A 17,537-nucleotide genomic window follows, 5' to 3' on the forward strand; every position below is an offset into this window, starting at 1 on the left:
TTCCGCATTCATAATATTGTTGCCCCACGAAAACTTATGGCGTTTATTATGTGACCGGCTTTTTTTTATGACTTGTTCATTAGGTTAACAATTTGGTGCCCCCCTCCCTACTTTTTTCGCTCTGGCGAGAGCACTGAACTATAGGTCTACTGTATTGTTCTTGCATCTTTTTTCGACGGTCATACATAGCCTATCTACTTCATGCTTACTGCATGGCTAATTTCCTTTAACTTTAAACAGGAACAACTTTTAACTTGCTACGTCCCTAATCTAAGCCTATGCAATAAAATCCCACTCTCCAGAGTCTTGATCTTGAAAAGTGCGGTAAAATGCACGATGCTGCAATCAGAGTTGCGCTTACATTTAATTGTAAAATTCACTCACGATTGCCGATTGCAGCAAAACAACAAGAGAATTGTTGCATGCATTTCATTGCAATTTGCAACTCTAAAAATTATTGTGTTGCCAAGGCCGTCGCTGCAGGGGGGCGTGCCCCCTCCCCTGACAACGACCTGTGCACACACACTTCAGGCACTGAAGAAGAACTGGTTTCAATTTTAGTTTCATCAACTAGGTGGCTAGTAAAAATATTACTTTTCATGGTTTTTCCACTTGTGTGTTGATCCGAAATAAAATTTATCGGCGATAATCAAATATTGCCTTTGGCGATAACGATAAACGATAACTGAAAAAATAATTGAGCGATAACGATAAGCGATAAAAATTTATCGCCGATAATGCCCATCACTGACTGCTACGTAGCAACTCAACACAGACAACAATGTTTCTAGGCAGTCGAGTGTAGTAAGAACTGACAGCGATAGACACGTGTCTTACCCTGACGTTGGGTCATCAGTGTTGCACTTGACTACTAATTCATGCCACAGAGTTCTCGAGCGCCGCCATTGCAAGTCAATTGAAGTCTTACACAACAGTATTGCACATAATTTTATTGCGCATTAGATGCAATATCAACCACTTGAATTCGCAGTAAAATGCACTCATTTTGATCGATATAAACCGACATGAAAAATCATGACCTTGTAAGGTAGATAAGTCAATGGATTGTAAATAAAAGTATCGGTTAAAAAAGTGTGGCAGTGTGAAGAGACTGTTCGTATTGCCGTTGACGCTATTTTCTTCATCCACGAGTGACGTAGATTACAGTTCTTTTTCAATTGCCACGTCTGAACCAGGCATCGACGGTCTCGGATGAATAATTAAACAAAGTATTGTATTCCTATGATATGTTGTATGAATGATTGTTTCTTGTCGTTAAATTGTTTCAAATGAATTTGAATTACAGCTCTATAACCCCATAGGCTACATAAATAGACCAAACAATGCCGGACTAGCTTACCAACGCACTACATTATCGCAAATACATTCTACACTAAGGCACTTCTTGCTACCAAGCTTACAAAACTAAACATTTAGCATCTAACTGAAATAGAAAAATTACAAAAGATACGTGAGCATCCAACACAGTAACTTGCGAGTTAATACTTTTATAGTGAAAACAAGTCCCTTATCTGCACAGGAAAAGTTAGAAAAAAAACGCCATTAGAAAAATCACCCTATTGTGTTGGGGAAAATGTGATGATTTTATGAGAATGCAGAAGGCTTAACAAACTTCTCGCAAATACTAAGGTCTAATCAAAACTATCCACAAGAGCTGACTGAAAGTTCTCTAGCGAGAGGCGTCAGTTGTTGAAACAACAAGCAGTAAACAAAACCACTGGCTATTCGGAATCAATTCAAATTACGGTACGAAAAAGAAATAGAAATCACAGAGGGAACACGAAGATAGGGCATATGACTGTGGGCTGAATGAAAAGAAACTGATATGAAATAAATGGATTGTCGCTGAAACGGCACGACGACACTGTAGTTCACAATACAACCAACTATTTTACAACCTTTCAAAAAAAGTTGTCGATAACATTGAATCAAGGGTATGCAACCCTGGAGCATAGCAACATATGCAACAAAACACATTAAACTTAGGAAAAGCAAACAACTGAAAAAAAATGCTTTATGATTTTTGCAACAATGTTCATTTGCAGCAGTGAGATGAAAGCACATCTGCCGGAATTGCCGGCGCTTTATAGTCTGGAAATTCAAAGGGTTGGGACTCAGCGATGTCATGAGCATTCAGCACCCTTGATCGTATTTCATCATCGCATACGCAATCTCCTGTAGTCCAATACGTAGCCTACACTCCAAAACACGACTTTTTGGTTCCATCTTCAATTTGGCCCGTCAAAAGTCAACCCCATACCAGCAATATTAAAAAATAAGAAAAACAGTATTAGAAAATCAACGTAAAAAACAACCGATTTGCTACCGAGGGTTGACTTAGAACCTTCCTATACCACTACTCCCCAAAGTGTCGAGTCGATCGAACCCAACTTAGCGACAGTGCAGCAGCTTCAATCCAGCAGCTTCAATCCGCATAGGAATGTAGGCGGCAATCAACAGTTCGCAGAGGATCCACTGTATCTGTAAACGCGTCTGTTTTACAACATTTCTTTAGTGAGATTCGACCCAGCCAGTAAATCAATCGTTTTTTACATTGATATAAAGTCTGCAGACGTTAAATTAACGTGAAACCGATTCATTTGATGGCTGGGTACTTTCTAACTAATGCGAGGTCACGCGCATTATCACAGATTCCAACTGTTACGGCAAACAAGTCCAAGAAATTTAACTCCCAATAGAAATTAAAACTACTTTCGATCATTGCTACTCACTTTCGGAACCTCGCAACCACGCCTTCCACAATTCTATCGGTAATTCCTGGACTTTTCACTTCGGAGACCTCCAACGCACTTACAATAGCATCTAGTGCTGCGTGTTGTGATTCGCTCTCGAATCTGTTTTCTTTCAGCTGAAAGGTCAGAGCACTATTCATTTGCATGGTTAAAACCCAGACGGCAAAATCTGTCATTTTTACATTGATGCAACGTCAATTGCAAGCCATGACGTTTCAGTTGTCCTTTCGAAGCACATACTTGACATGCACTCCCTTTATCACTAATTCTGTGCTGCAGCACAGACAGTAACTGCATTTAGACAATAGGCTATTTTCAGACTAACACACATCACTGATTGGAAATAACAATATCACACTAGTCGCAATTACACGCAATATCAAACTACAATTCCATGTCAACCAAATACTTTAACCATCTTATTGGAATAAAATACAAACCAACCTGTTTCACAAACGGGGTTATGAGTTCGTTCAACGATCGAGAGTGTGTGGAAGTAAAAGTATCAGGGGTCAAACCGTTTTCACCGTGAAGTCTTCCACTGGGAACGCGCACAGTGTCGAAAGACCATGAATCGTTTGATGTTTCATCTTCATCTGGCTCCCTGACAAAATATGAGAAACGATTCGCTTGTCAGAAAACAGACATAAACGAGAAAAAACTGGTATGCTTGGTTGCTTGCTCAATGCTCATGTATAACAAGCATACCAGAAGTGTAAAGTGAATTGAATTTTAGAGCTAAGCAAGCACAAAATAGAGATTTTTGAAACAAAGTTCACTTTGTGGCGTAGACTTACTAAACAAAAAACAGCCTGAGGGGCATGTACAAATTATAACTGAAGACCGAACAACAATCTATTGTACACGTGACAGCATTGTAAAGCTAAGATGTTGTTTACGATGAGAGTAATTGACCTTTCCAGACAGCAAATTAACCGTTTTTTTACATTGATTCAACGTCAGAAAACTTTATATCAATGAAAAAACGATTGGTTTGTTAGCTGGGTCGAATTTCACTGAAGAAATGTAACGTCTGCAGACGTTGAATCAATGTAAAAACGGTTGATTTACTGTCTGGGTTGTTTAAATATGATGATCATGTTGTAATTGATGGAAAAAAAACGAACACCAACAAGTAAAAATAAACTACCACCACAACAACAACAACAACGTGAAAAGGTTAAATGGTTTGCAGATTATTGTGAACATATAAGTGTGTACAAAATGACTTTAAATTAAGTGAATAGGAAAGTGTGGTTTTTCATCATGTTTTTTATGGATCTCCGGAAAAATAATAAATGTGACATTTATTCCAATAAAAGGTGAACCATCCCAAAGTACAAAAAAGACTTTTCAAAATTTTAGTAAATTTTTGATTTATGAAATTAACAAGAACAGCCAATGTTGAACAAACTGTGTTTAAAAGCGGCATGTTGTATTTTCAAACGCTATTACCCTAAACATTGAAAAAAAAAATGGTTGTAATAACTTTACTGCTTCACATTAATGGGGAAGATAAGAGTTCCTTATTCAAGTAGAGTTTTATTTTAATGCTGAGACCCTATCAAGTTGAAAAGCCGCTGAGATATTAAACTGCGAGCGATTGAATACGCTAAATGACATTAAATTTACATCAAATTATACAACAGCATCAACTTACTGATCTGAGCCTTCAGAACTGTCGGTGTCACCGTGGGTTAGTTTGTAATTTTTGTAGCGTTCTATCAGCTCAACCAGATGCGAGGTTTTCTTCGCCTGCTTGAGGAATTTGTGTTTGAGCAACTCCTTTGCTGGAGGTCTCTGTGAAAAGTTGACGTTGATTGCCGGTGAAACAAATGAGGTAATAATTGCTACGTGAATACCAGCTCAGTGGTCGAGTGGTTATCGCCTTCGGCTCTGATGCTGGTAGATCTGGGTTTGATTCCAGGTCGGGTCAAGCCAAAGATTTTAAAAACGGTACCGATTGTGTTCTTTTTTGCATAACGCAGTGAGACTAAGTCTGGTAATAATGTGATGACATCGAAAACCAGACATGAAACTGAAAATGAGACCTGTTGCTAAAGACCTTAGCATTGTAAAGCGACAATACATAAAACCATACCATTAGAAGCGCCGGACTCCCCAGACAGCAAAATGCGTCACTTTTACAACGTCTGTAGACGTTGAATCTATGTAAAACGACGTGTTTTTCTTCCTGGCTCGGTGGAGTGTCAAGCTTATACAATTAACAAAATGAACATTATGTCTTCAGAAACCTTAAAATCTCTCAGAATAAAAGACTCTTTTGAGAGCAATATCTCATGTTGAGAACGCAATCGGCAACGATATTGTTAATGTCATCATAATCAGTAATATCAAAATACTTAGATAGCAAAAATGCAAGTGCAGAAAACTTTTGAAGAAATATCATTTGCTTTAAATCCACTTTTTCGGTTGAAACGGGGTTGTGTAATATTTCCGGGTGACAAAACTGTCAATTTTTGCATTGTTTTGACATCTGGAGACGTTGAAACGATAAGAAAATGGAAACGTTGTATGACTGGGTTGCTGATAAGAAATGGGGCTTACTTACGAATTTGGGGTCTTTGTTCAAACAGGCCTCTACAAACTGTTTGAAATCCTTGCTGTAAGCGCCTTCCAAGGTGGGTGGGCTATTCTTCGGGATGAGGAAGAGAACCCGCATTGGATGAAGATCGGCGTTTGGAGGTTCCCCCTTGGCAAGCTCTAGCGCAGTGATTCCGAGTGACCAAATGTCTGCCTGTCGAAAGAGTGATACTGCTAGGTTTCCATGCATCACTGTAAGTTTACCGTGGGTAAGTAATAAGTATGGTACTGAAGTTCTTCGTGTAGGTTGTACACATAGTTATACTGTTTGACCTGCAGATCCCACTAACAATTTACTTAGTGACATAGCTGCCTTCTTCCTGGTACAAGCCCTCAGTTATAAGTATGCTACTAAATAACAAACATAGTCCAATTATCAACCTTTAAGTTTTTTATTTGTACAACGTTGAAAACTTTGAACAATATTGTCTAGAGATGATGTCGTTTGAATAGCAGAAGAGGTAATTGCCACAACTACATACATTGTATAATATACAGCAAAACAGCAATACCATTACTACAACAATATACAGCAGTTAAATTCATCCCTGGCATGGCAAAGCCTACAGCATTTTGTCCATTTGTACGTCGATACAATATAAAACGTCAAAATCATGACACAATTTAAGCTGCTAACTGCACTTGTACAAATACACTTTAAACAGCAGCGGTTACCAACCATATCAGTTCAGCTACAGGACGTTGATTAAAAGTCTACGGACGTTGAATTTAGAGAATAATTTTTGAATGGCACTTCCAATTTTGCCATCATCTAAATTGCATTACGCGTGGTTGTATTGAAGATGAATCCTTATACCAGAAAGGTAACTGCGACCACTGCGACAGAGGCCGCAATTACTGTAGTTTTACAACCCAAGATCAGATATCAACTTCGCTCGAACAAGATAGGGGGATATGCCAAATTAGTTGCAAGCAAACAGTCTCGTTAAACGAAAAAAATTGTAAAACATGCCGAATTTGCAACCCGGTGATAGCTGGGTTTGGCTGTGCTATTCCAGTCGGAAAACTAATTCTTTTTTTCATTAATTTTACGTCAACAAACGTTAAATTAATAGAAAAAGAATTGATTTGCTGGCTGGGAGGTTTAAGATAATTCCATGGTTGGTGATGTTGCCGTCAATTCTATGATAAATGACGTTTTTTAGATTGCAAGTACTGATAAGTTACCCAAACCACCTCGCAATTCGCTCACGAATTCCCAGAACGACTCTAGTGAAAGGTACAAGTGTCTGCCAGCACAAAATCAAAATGTTACGTCATACTGGCAATGTCACAAGAGCACTCAAACACCATTTCTCATTAACGCAGCAAGCAAAACTCTTGTCATTTTTTACATCTTCATATGACAACGTTGAAACGATATAAAAATGGCAATTTTTTCTAGCTGAGTGTGATGCTTTACTCCATTATAAAGATGACGCAATTGCAAGGCCGCCAAAGAAAGACAATTTTACAATGAAACTTTCAATTAGAAAAAAATACTTTATTTACGCCACTAACACTAACGTTAGTGTCACTACCCAGACAGCAAATCAACCATTTTTTACATTGATTCGACCTCTGCAAACGTTGATTTTCTGCCTGGGTAATGATGACAAACTTTAGTCAGTTGAAGCAAAAATGGCACAATCACTTCCTTCTAAATAGACATGGGAGAAAAACTTTACCAACGTGATTATGTGGCAATTTGAACTGGGTGCAAATAAAATTCACCAAAAGTACCAAATGCATTTGTGAACTGATGCACACGTCCACACAACGTAAATTGCTACATATCTGTCTGTCCACAGATATGTAATATTTTAAGAGGATCGAAAACGACAACTAAACAAACTGAGGAAGAAAAGGCATAAAGAAAAAGAAGCCCAGCAATAAACGTAATGGAAAAGAAGTAAAGTTTACGAACGAATAAGGTCGTTTCTGCTAGCAGCGGTTGTGGCGCTAAATAGTTTTTGCTTACTTTTGTTTTGTCAAGATCGCTACAGCATTTAAACTATTTCTGCAAAAACCAAACTTGCTACTATTATACAGATTTATTTTATTTTTGCCTGCACAATATTTTAACACCTCGTATATGCTTTTCAACTTGAAGCACTGGGTAGGCCTACCAAAAGTATGATATTACAAGCTCAGACAATTTAACTACTTCATACCTTGAAGTCATACGCTGATTGCTTTATGACTTCAGGAGCCATCCAGAACGGTGTACCAACAAATGTGTTTCGCTTTATCTGCGTGTCAGTGAGCTGCCCAGCAACTCCAAAATCTGCCAACTTTACATCACCGGCCTCAGATAGCAGCACGTTCGCAGCTGGAAGCAACAAGGGTGCAAAATAACAACACAGCTTTACATGTCGGTTGTGTTACCGAGTGGTGAAAATATTCGAACGAACATCGGTTCAACACCGCTTCGGAGTTTGCGACTGTGTCTCGGCATAAACACTTGACGGCATGCCAAAATAAGGAACATTAAGGGTACCATAGCAGCTGACTCAAAGACTCCATGTCCTTTCGCTACTTTTTATTGTCTGTTGAGTTGTGGTCTGTGGTCGCAGTGCCTAACTGTATGTTGTCGCAATGGATGCAAAATCAAACGTAATTATTAATATTATTGTTGTGACCAGTAATGGTACATCACAACTCAGAAAAGATTAGATTTTTTGTTAGAACAATTTCTGACTGTGCTGGAACACTACACTACTAACCAAGCAAGCAAATGATAATTTTGAATTGTTTAGTATTAATTTAAAGGTTAATGTTAAACAGTACTTCATAAATGACTCACACAATGTGATGACGTCATTGGCATGGCTGTGAAATTGTTTTTCTCATTCATAGAGACGCCATGCTATAGAAATCCTCAACAAAACAGAGTTTTTATACAGTTTTCAAGAAGGTATAGCTTGGATTGTTAATGGTAACGCCTTTTGAAACGAGAAAAAAATACATCACTGCCAGCAATGAACCAAGATGATAGCAGCTATACTTACCCTTTACATCTCTATGTAGTTTTCTTTCACTATGTAAGTACTCCAACCCTTTCAATATCTCTCTTAATATTGTTGCTATGTACTGTTCTTCAAATAACCCAGCTTTCATCTACAATACACATAAATTACAGACTTAGTGTGTTTAAAAATAGTTTTCTTCTCATAACCACTTCAAGCAGCTATATATAACAAGTATGATATAATAATCGATTTTCTAATATACCATACTGTATATAACTCACATACCTTCATTCACATTATGTAAGGTTGTTTATTGTTTAAACTCGATTATGTCCTAAATATAACAAAAAACATAATGCATGCATTTATAACTTACTAGACAAATTTAACAACATATAAAAACTTTTTAACAAGCATCCCCTTAGGGGGGGCACAGGACAATGTTAATTTGATAATACATAGTGACTTCAGTTACTCATATAGGCCTAGGTTGTACAAATGTACAATTGTATATGCATATATAATAATACCAGGTCTAAAGCAGAGCCACCTCCCAAATATTCCATGATAATCCATAGCTTTGTACCCTAAAAACATAATTCTTTCCTTATTTTGCCAATAACAATTGATGTTCCAATAGTTAAATAAAAACAGTACATAACCAATAACCATATGAAATTAGTAGAAATACTGTGTAACAATTACATTTTGGAAGTAAAATAGCACGTCATATTAATACACTGTATATATATCTACAATCTACATCAGCTTTGTTTATTTTAATAATTTATTATATGAGCATCAGCATGGACAATTGGATGTTATATTGATGTGTATTAAACAAAACAATAAATAGGTACCTGATGTAAACCCAGTAGTACTAAGTCTAATATACACACAAGGACAAATTACATATTATAATTTAACAAAACAAGTGTGATCTAGCATGCAACCCAGAGCCACGAAGCACAATAAAAAATGTTCATACCTTCAGGTAAGATCCATGATATTTTGTCACATGTGAACTGTTGCATTGGCTTAAAACTGTAATTTCCTGTTGAATATCTTCGATTTCATCTTCTGCTTCTTCAAGATCAATTATTTTTATTGCAACAACCTGGAGTTGAACAATTGTAACTTTCTGATATAAAAAATACAAAAAATATTATTTTCACACAAGTCAGCTGACTAGTGCGAAAATAATTTTTTTGTATTACAAGACTTATATAATATCGAAATTCATGTCAGGCATTGTTGTGGGTTTGACACCTGTCAGAAGATATTTCATTTTCTTGACTACGATAAATGATAAACAGACTTAATATCGGCTGTATGACTAGCCAAAAACGTTCGCTTATTGTTTTGATAATGTTAAATGTAGTGTTCTTGCTGAGTTATGTCTGTTTATGCTTTAAAAAAGTTACCTCTCTACCCAAATTGTATGATAAATGAAACTTTAAATTTAAAAAAAAAATGATTGAGCACTAACCTTTGAAGTTCTGTTGTCTATTCCTTTGTACACTTCACCAAATGAACCTTTTCCAATTCTGTCTTGTTTTGTGAACAGTTTTTCAGGATCTATTGAGATTTTCTGAACAAATATTGCAATACGTCAATTGGTATAAAAAATCATTTGAATTTTTAATTAACAAGTTACCCTTTAAATAATTAGGATGAAGTATCGTTTAACAAATTTTCTGGCGTTTGAAAGACATGTCATTCTTTCTATGTCTCATAAACATAAAAACCAAGGCCAGCAATTGTTCAACTTTGGAGCCAATTAAGCATGTCTGGTAGTGCACTCCAGTAGTGCGAAGTGACAACTGTAACTCTTGGCCTTGAAGAAAAGATCAAAACCATTGATTTCAACTAAAAGTAAACCAGCAAAATGTGTGATTAAAAGTCTCCATGAAGTTCTCGAAGCAAAGATACTTGTAATGTGTAAGGATTAAATCAAAAAATGATAAGATGTTTTATGGTCTTGGTCGGAAACATAAATATTGTGGGTTTGACGTTCTTGACATTTGTTTGGTCGATGTTCATGCTAAAAACGTCACACCATTGAAAAAATCAAGTGATGTAATGAAGCTAGTCGACTTATACACGAGAAAATAAAAATGGCACTGATTTTCAGTGAAAAAGTAAGGATTGAGTGTCCTATACATGAGGTCGACCTATAGTCAAGTATATACAACACTGTTTCTTTGATAAGCGTTTCCTTTTCAGGGTCGTTGTGGTCACTTTTATGGTTTATTTTGACGATATTAGCATGATACAATTACCGGTATGTAAAGAGTTGCATTCTAAACAGTGCACATTATCTAAAAAAAACTTGCTGTTATTAATAGGCTAAACAATAAATACCATACTATTAATACTACAAACAGTGCTCAATGTCAAGCAAAAAGCTAATCAGAGCCCTCTTTTAGGGTAAAACAGGCTGTAGACTGTAGAGGTTTTAGAAAGTATATAATAACTATATTTGATGCTGTTAATAATAAATACCCAGTGACGTGCGGTGAGGTTCCTAGATGGTGAGGCACTAATTTTTTCAAGTCACTTTTACAATAAAATTTTTTAACAACAAAAATAGTATCATAAGTTACTAATCAAAAAAATTAGCAGCATGCTTTCACATTTATTAAAAATAAAATTCATGCGCCTATCCTTTTGGACTTAAACATTTGTGACTTTGTTGTATAGACCCTTCTTTAGTCCTAACAGTATCACTAGATATTGAAAACAAGAGACAGCAAAAGCAGAAAAGGCAATTTTTAAAGCATGGCCACACAGCCACTTCTTTTTTGAGCAGCAATCTCTTTGAAAGTTGCAAGTTATTTTTTTTTGTTCAGTCGTCTGATGCAAACCTTATAAATTTAGAACCGGTCTTCCTTTACTTCAACTTTGGATTGAAAGTTTATTTTTTAAAAATCTCTCAGATTTGATACTAAATCTTCCTCCATTTTTTAGTTAAATTTTATAAGAAACAATCCTTTACAGTTTACACTGCAAGAAGTCACATACCACGTACTATGCGGCATTCCAGCTTGACGAAAAAGGTTTCATAACTGTGACGTCACACTTGAGGCAAGCCTCAAATCGCAGCTAAATCGTTCATGATGATTGCTGGGTGACTTTGCGAAAGAAAAAGGCACGCATAATGCAGTGTATGGAAGTTTTCTGATCTGAAGTGAGGCAAGGCTTGGCGTTGCCTCTCCTCGCGTATTTCAACGATTTTGACCACGTGAACGCTCGATATGATTATCGCCACAGAAACAGAAAAAATTAAAGCACAGTTTGGGTGTAGAAACGTAAAATTTGAGGGAAAGGGGGCACGACTACAGCAATTCACACAAATTAAAGCACCTAAAAACGTGCAATATTTACTACTTTTTAACAAATAATATTTATTCTGTGATAACCATATCTTTGATATAAATTTTGCTTTGCCAGATGTTGGTAGGTGAGGCACTGCCTCACCTGCCTGCACGTCCCTGTAAATACCGGTATACAATATGCATCATTGTGTACGTGTAGTATGATCATTCACACAAATCACGCTTGATGAAACTAGTTATATAATATAGACAAACCCAATTAAGTGCAATGTTTTTACAGACCCTAGATCCATTTTCTTGTAGTAGGTACTTTTCTTTGTTAATAGAAGTACCTGGTATACCAGACCGATTTGGCTTGAGCAAAATTAAGAGGGGTTGACTGTAAATAGAAATCATGGCAAACATAAACGCAAACCTGCTGCCTTGGAAAGTATATGAAAGAATCAACCATCTTTGCAGACTAGGCAATTGATCTTTAAATTCTTTCTTGATAGCTTTCAAGCAAAGTTGAACCATTTGGCTTACTCCATTTGGCGTCAGCTAACTCTAAAATAGGCTAACTTAAGTTTATACCACAACCTTGAGTGTTTGCATAGGTTAAGAAGAATTAATAAAAGTAAAAACAAAGCAAGCAAAACTACACTTTACATCTAGACTACCGTACTTTCAATTCGCAAAATTAAAGATGACAAAACAATAAGCTATGTATCTGAAATCTCAATAAAAGCAATAGCCTAGCTATTAACTTTGCAAGATTATACATAAAGGAGGCTTAAAACAGAGCTGGAAAAGTTAACCAATCACTAAGGTGTGATGAACAGGATGCTGAAAATGTTATGTTACAGACAAGGAGATCAGTAAACAAAACAATATGTTGAAAAAGTTTGAGAGCCACAAGGTTAGATCAACAGTTCAACACGGGTGTAATCCCAAACAGTGGATCATTATTTGATTGAAGTTGATTTTGTGTAAGAGTAGGCCTCTTGTATTCAATAATGAACGTCACACACTGCATCAATAACAAATACATGCTCCATGTCTACAAGCTGTTACAGTTTACATCAGGCTTGCCAGATTGGCCCTTTTGGGGCCAAATTTGTGAAATTTGGCCCCTTTTTAGAGGTAGTTGGCCCCAAAAAAATTGTTTGGCCCCTTGGCCCATTGTTTTCAATATTTGGCTCTTTTTGGAAGCAGTTGGCACATACTATCAAACTAGCTATTTAAATAAATGTCTTTCGGAAATTGAGACTGAAAAGTGTTATTACGATTTTTTAGACAGTGTTTAGCTGACAATGTTTATGCCAATGTCAAAGATTCGAGTGGACGTTATAACGTCCGCGTTTTGTCGCTTCTACCTTTTATAGATCTGTGCTAAGTTTGTCGTGTATTGTTTTTTCGTTGTGATGGTCAGAAATAAAAACAAACTAAACTGATAATATTGTGAGCGTTCTCGAAACATTACCCATATAAACAAATTAAGCGAAGATTACACGAGCGCTCGCGTGGCTGAGTGGTGAAGGCAAAGGCTATTGAATTTGGTGACACGGGTTTGATTCCCACCCTTGCCATTATTCTTTTTTTTCTTTAATTATCAAGTTTAAAGCAAGAATTAAGTCTCTGGCTGAGTGCGAGAACGATTGCTATGCTGCAGTCACCTGGTTCATAAGGAAAATTGTCCAATGTTAAGGTGTTTTATCAGACAAAACACTCCATCTGCTGCAGCAAACTGCAGATTACACATAAGCGGACAGGAAGGCAACAAAGCCAATCTTTGTGTCCACCTTTAGGCATGCCTTCAAGTGTCCTGCTCTTGAGCGGTGTCGAACTATATTTTGGAACGCCCAGCCCGTGCTCCTCACCACTCGGCTATGCAGCCGACTACTAGGCTTCTAGACAGCTATAGACTACACTCTACACTATACAGGCTTATGGGTAATTTGACGTTACTTCTATGTAATTTAATGCTACTTATGGTGCCTATGGGTAATTCGACGCGACTTATGGGGCTTATGGGTAATTCGACGTGACTTACGGGGCTTATGGGTAATTCGACGCGACTTATGGGGCTTATGGGTAATTCGACGCGACTTATGGGGCTTATGGGTAATTCGACGTGACTTATGGGTAATTCGATGCGACTTATGGGGCTTATGGGTACTTATGGTGCTTATGGGTACTTATGGGTAATTCGTGGGACCGCTGCAAACCGTATTTGTTAATTCAAAAAATTCCAAAAGGGATCTCGGCTCGATAACCTTGCATTTTTTTCGAGGCCTCCTGGTGCGCTGTCTTGTTTGTGTAGCCTATGTGTTTTACTTATCCGTTGTTTCGCCTACATTGCTGTTTTTGCGCACCAAAACAAACTTTTTGACTTCTGACACTGTTTGATGCTTATTACAGTAGAATTCGCCTATAGTGACACTTCGTCTATAGTGACACCTGTTGCAAAGTCCCGTTTGCATACGCAACAGTTGAGTAGAATTCGGCTATAGTGACACTTCGGTTATGGTGACACTTTTTCCGCGGTCCCTTCAGGTGTCACTATAAGCAAATTCTACTGTATTTGCATTTCTCAATTCTCACTTTTTCAGATATCAGCGCCAAACAGTGTTGCCAGATATTCTCCGGTAAATTTTTCCAACATAATTTCAAATTTCTTGAGGCAAAGAAGCATCAGATCTCTCATCAGGTTGAAGCGGAAAACTCATGCAATGTTGCCTTGAGATAACAAAAATTTCACTTCATCATTTCAGCCAAAAATAGTCGACTACATAGCAGAACGGATCGAGCTCTGATATGGCACTTACAGAGACATGGGTTCGACACCGCTGAAAAGCATGCGAGCGTGTTTGGCAGAAAACTGAAAGACATTCCTGATCGAGGCTGAAGTGAACACAAAGATGGGATTTTGTAATTCCTTGTCCACTTTATTAAAATCTTCAACCATCAGACGTAAGCCTGGATAAGACAAAAAAATATTGATTGAAAAAAAACAATAGCCTATCATTCACATAAGGCCTATAGGCCTATGTGACCCCTGACCAGCCCCACTTTACCTGTTCCAGATTTGGTCAGATCCGTACCTAATCGAGTAAAGATCTGGACCAGACAAAGTGGTTGTCTGGGGTGTTTGTCGAGGCGATGTTCTAAAAATTTAATCATCCAACCTGCAGCAAACTGAAAAAAGTTGCTTTTGAGATTTATGTCTTCCAAATAACTTCAGAGCAGGGTTGCATTCTTGGGGGGGGGGGCTCGGGGGGCCCAGCCCCCCGAAAAACGAAAAGGCTTGATGTAGGGGGGCTCAGGGGGGGCTCGTTCAAGCTTCCATTTTTCAGCTTTTCTGGCTGAACAACAACTTCTCGACTGAACAAGTAACATTTTAACAGCTTTCTCACAACAGAACTGCAAAAAAACACGAACATAAGTTGATAGCAATCGCCAATTATCACTTTTGTCAGAAACTCTCCAGACTGGGAATATCAACTTCGTAGTAGTTAATCGTCATGTCAAATGGACTGTTAATTCTCTACTTCAAATAAAAAAAGCTATTCAAGAAAGAAAGTATTCGTTTGATGAAGTTGTTAACTTGAGTCCCGGAAGTACAAAAAACTACTCCTTTAAAAGCACAACATTGGACCAGTTCAAAGCTCGACGTAGAGACTAGCCTACCCTTCCTTTGATCGTAATCAGTTTATTCAAGCTTTGGTTGAGAACATTGGAAGCAGGATGGTGGACACCAACAATGAAAATTCTGTGAAGAGCTTGGAAATTATTGTACCAGAGTTATGGCCTGCTGCAGTCGAAGTTCCATGGCAAGAAGGGGAGCAGAGATTACGAAAAATAGAGGAGAGATTTCATGTCATCACTCCTATTTCCGATTTTCGATTGTATGTTGGCAATCCTTGTCATATACCAGATACGATAAAGTTGCTCAAGAACGTATAGTACTAAACATGATTGCTATAAGTTCTGCTGAAGCCGAACGTGGATTTTCACAAATGAACTTGGTCATCACACAGCTACGATCACGGCTGACCATATCACTTGTTTCAGCATTGTTGTTCATCAGCATCAATGGACCACCTCCTCATTTATGGAATGGCACTGCGGCAACTCAGAAGTGGTTGCAGACTCATCGGTCGGCTGTGGATGTTCAAGTTAAGCATTCTAAGCTGCCCACATTGAATGAACTCAGATCTCCGCAAAAACTGTTTGCTGGCTAAAATCAAGGACTGTCGTGGTGCTTTAAACTTAGCCCATAAAACCAAAGACCTGGCAGACAGGCTGTTTGTTTTGTGTAATCTCGTTTGCACCAATTTGGAATATGCTTTTGCTGTAATTGGAGTTTTTTAAACTGTTCGTTAATAACTAAATGAGATTTTAGTGTAACTGTCACATTGGCAGCTTATTGGTTCTTATATAGCAAATCTGCAACCACAAGCGCTCATTTCAAGAATTGCATTTCCTTACTTTCCTATTGCAGTCAATGTTTTTGCAAGTGTGCTTAGGATTGGCTCATACAAATAAGTTTACAATTGAGTTAAGAGATTGGAATTAGCTCATGCAAATCGAGTTTCAAGTGTAGGCCTACTCAGTAAAAAAAAGCAAAGGAGATTGCAGTGTAGCAACCAAGCCAAATTTCAAACTTATAATTTTATATCGGATTCAACCACGCTTTCACATTTTGTTGCTTCTACCTTTTTCTGTACTTCAAGCTATGTTTTAGCATGGGTTGTTTTTCGACATGATGTTCAGAAGTAAAAACATACTGAACAGTGTTTCCTTTTAAAAAAGGTAAACACTGTTGGCTAACCTACACCGCTTACTTATACATACTTTGTCTATAACAACACAGCTAAGTGTTAGAGCCCCCCCCAAAAAAATTTTAGGAATGCACCCCTGCTTCAGAGGTTACAGTAGGCCTGTTGCAAGGATATCTAAAAAAGGAGATACGAAGGCTTGCAGTAATTGCCTTATTTTACAATACTAGAAGGGCGGTAGTTGGTATAGGCAGGGCCGTGTGAGCACCATCTTGGGCTCGCCGAAATCTACTAGTGGGCCCCAGGGGCGCCGGAACGATTTTTGACTGGGGGAGCAAGATTACGAAAAAAGGGCACTTTTGTTTACTAAAAGGCCAATTTTTTTTTCAAGTTTTAAGATAAGATATAGCGATAATGCTAATCTATCAGCTCACTATGTGTTGAGTAATGATAGCCTACAAGTGTCCGGTATGCAAAGAAGGGCATTATGCTATGTTATAATAGGCTTGCCATACGTCCCGGTTTAGCCGGGACAGTCCCGATTTTAAGGCCTTGTCCCGTTATCTCGCCCGGTTAACCAATTTGTCCCGGAGTTTTTAATTTGAGATTTGCAAAAAAAAATTCTTGAGCTAGTCATCTTAAACAATTCTTTCTCAAGTGGGTCTGCGGAAAATATCAACAAAATGTTTCAGAAGCAAATGATCAACATCGACTTCTTTTTCGATGAGCACGTTTTGGTAAAGAAATAGATGTCTAAGAGTGAGAGGAAAGAATCATGGCAAAATGCAACGACATCTCTTGAACAAAAGTAAACTTTTAACAAAAACATAACCATTCCAAACTTTCAAAACCTTGTCGAGATTGTGTTTTGTTTGCCTGGGACATCAGCACCAGTTGAACAAATTTTTTCAATTATGAACAATATGTGGTCTGATGACAGAGGCCAAATGCTAGAACAGAATGTCAAAGCTCTCCTCACTTGCAAAATTAATGTTGATTTGACATGTAGTGAATTTTATGAAAAGACAAAATCTTACACTGTAGTTTTGAAAAAGGTACTTAGCACTGAAAAATATTATTAGGCCTGAT

At 37.6% G+C, this 17,537-nt stretch overlaps 1 protein-coding gene across 2 annotated transcripts; it reads right to left on the reverse strand.

The window, feature by feature from the left end:
• Positions 1–943: 943 nt before the first annotated feature.
• On the reverse strand, positions 944–12,254 carry LOC145787097 (serine/threonine-protein kinase 25-like). Of its 2 annotated transcripts, none has more exons than XM_082598819.1 (11): positions 12,104–12,254; positions 9,840–9,941; positions 9,339–9,467; positions 8,881–8,937; positions 8,390–8,498; positions 7,553–7,710; positions 5,347–5,532; positions 4,435–4,574; positions 3,219–3,378; positions 2,754–2,890; positions 944–2,496 (listed from the first exon to the last, which is right to left on the reverse strand). In XM_082598819.1, exons 1-11 carry the CDS (start codon positions 12,137–12,139, stop codon positions 2,475–2,477), a joined length of 1,236 nt encoding a protein of 411 aa, XP_082454945.1. In that variant the 5' UTR covers positions 12,140–12,254; the 3' UTR covers positions 944–2,474. The 2 variants fall into 2 exon arrangements, with proteins under 2 accessions (XP_082454945.1, XP_082454944.1); XM_082598818.1 differs by having other exon boundaries at positions 944–2,502.
• Positions 12,255–17,537: the final 5,283 nt, after the last annotated feature.

This window comes from Aplidium turbinatum, chromosome 18 (assembly GCF_918807975.1).
Source record: "Aplidium turbinatum chromosome 18, kaAplTurb1.1, whole genome shotgun sequence".
Classification (NCBI taxonomy): domain Eukaryota; kingdom Metazoa; phylum Chordata; class Ascidiacea; order Aplousobranchia; family Polyclinidae; genus Aplidium; species Aplidium turbinatum.

What these genes read in the sequence shown, in the direction of transcription:
- LOC145787097 (XM_082598818.1), bottom strand. Translation starts at nt 12,139, where the DNA reads ATGGTTGATTCTTTCATATACTTTCCAAGGCAGCAG. An exon ending in TATACTTTCCAAGGCAGCAG is followed by an intron (nt 9,942 to 12,103) that starts GTTTGCGTTTAT and finishes ATATTTGTTCAG; the next exon opens with AAAATCTCAATAGATCCTGA. An exon ending in AATCAGCGTATGACTTCAAG is followed by an intron (nt 5,533 to 7,552) that starts GTATGAAGTAGT and finishes CTCTTTCGACAG; the next exon opens with GCAGACATTTGGTCACTCGG.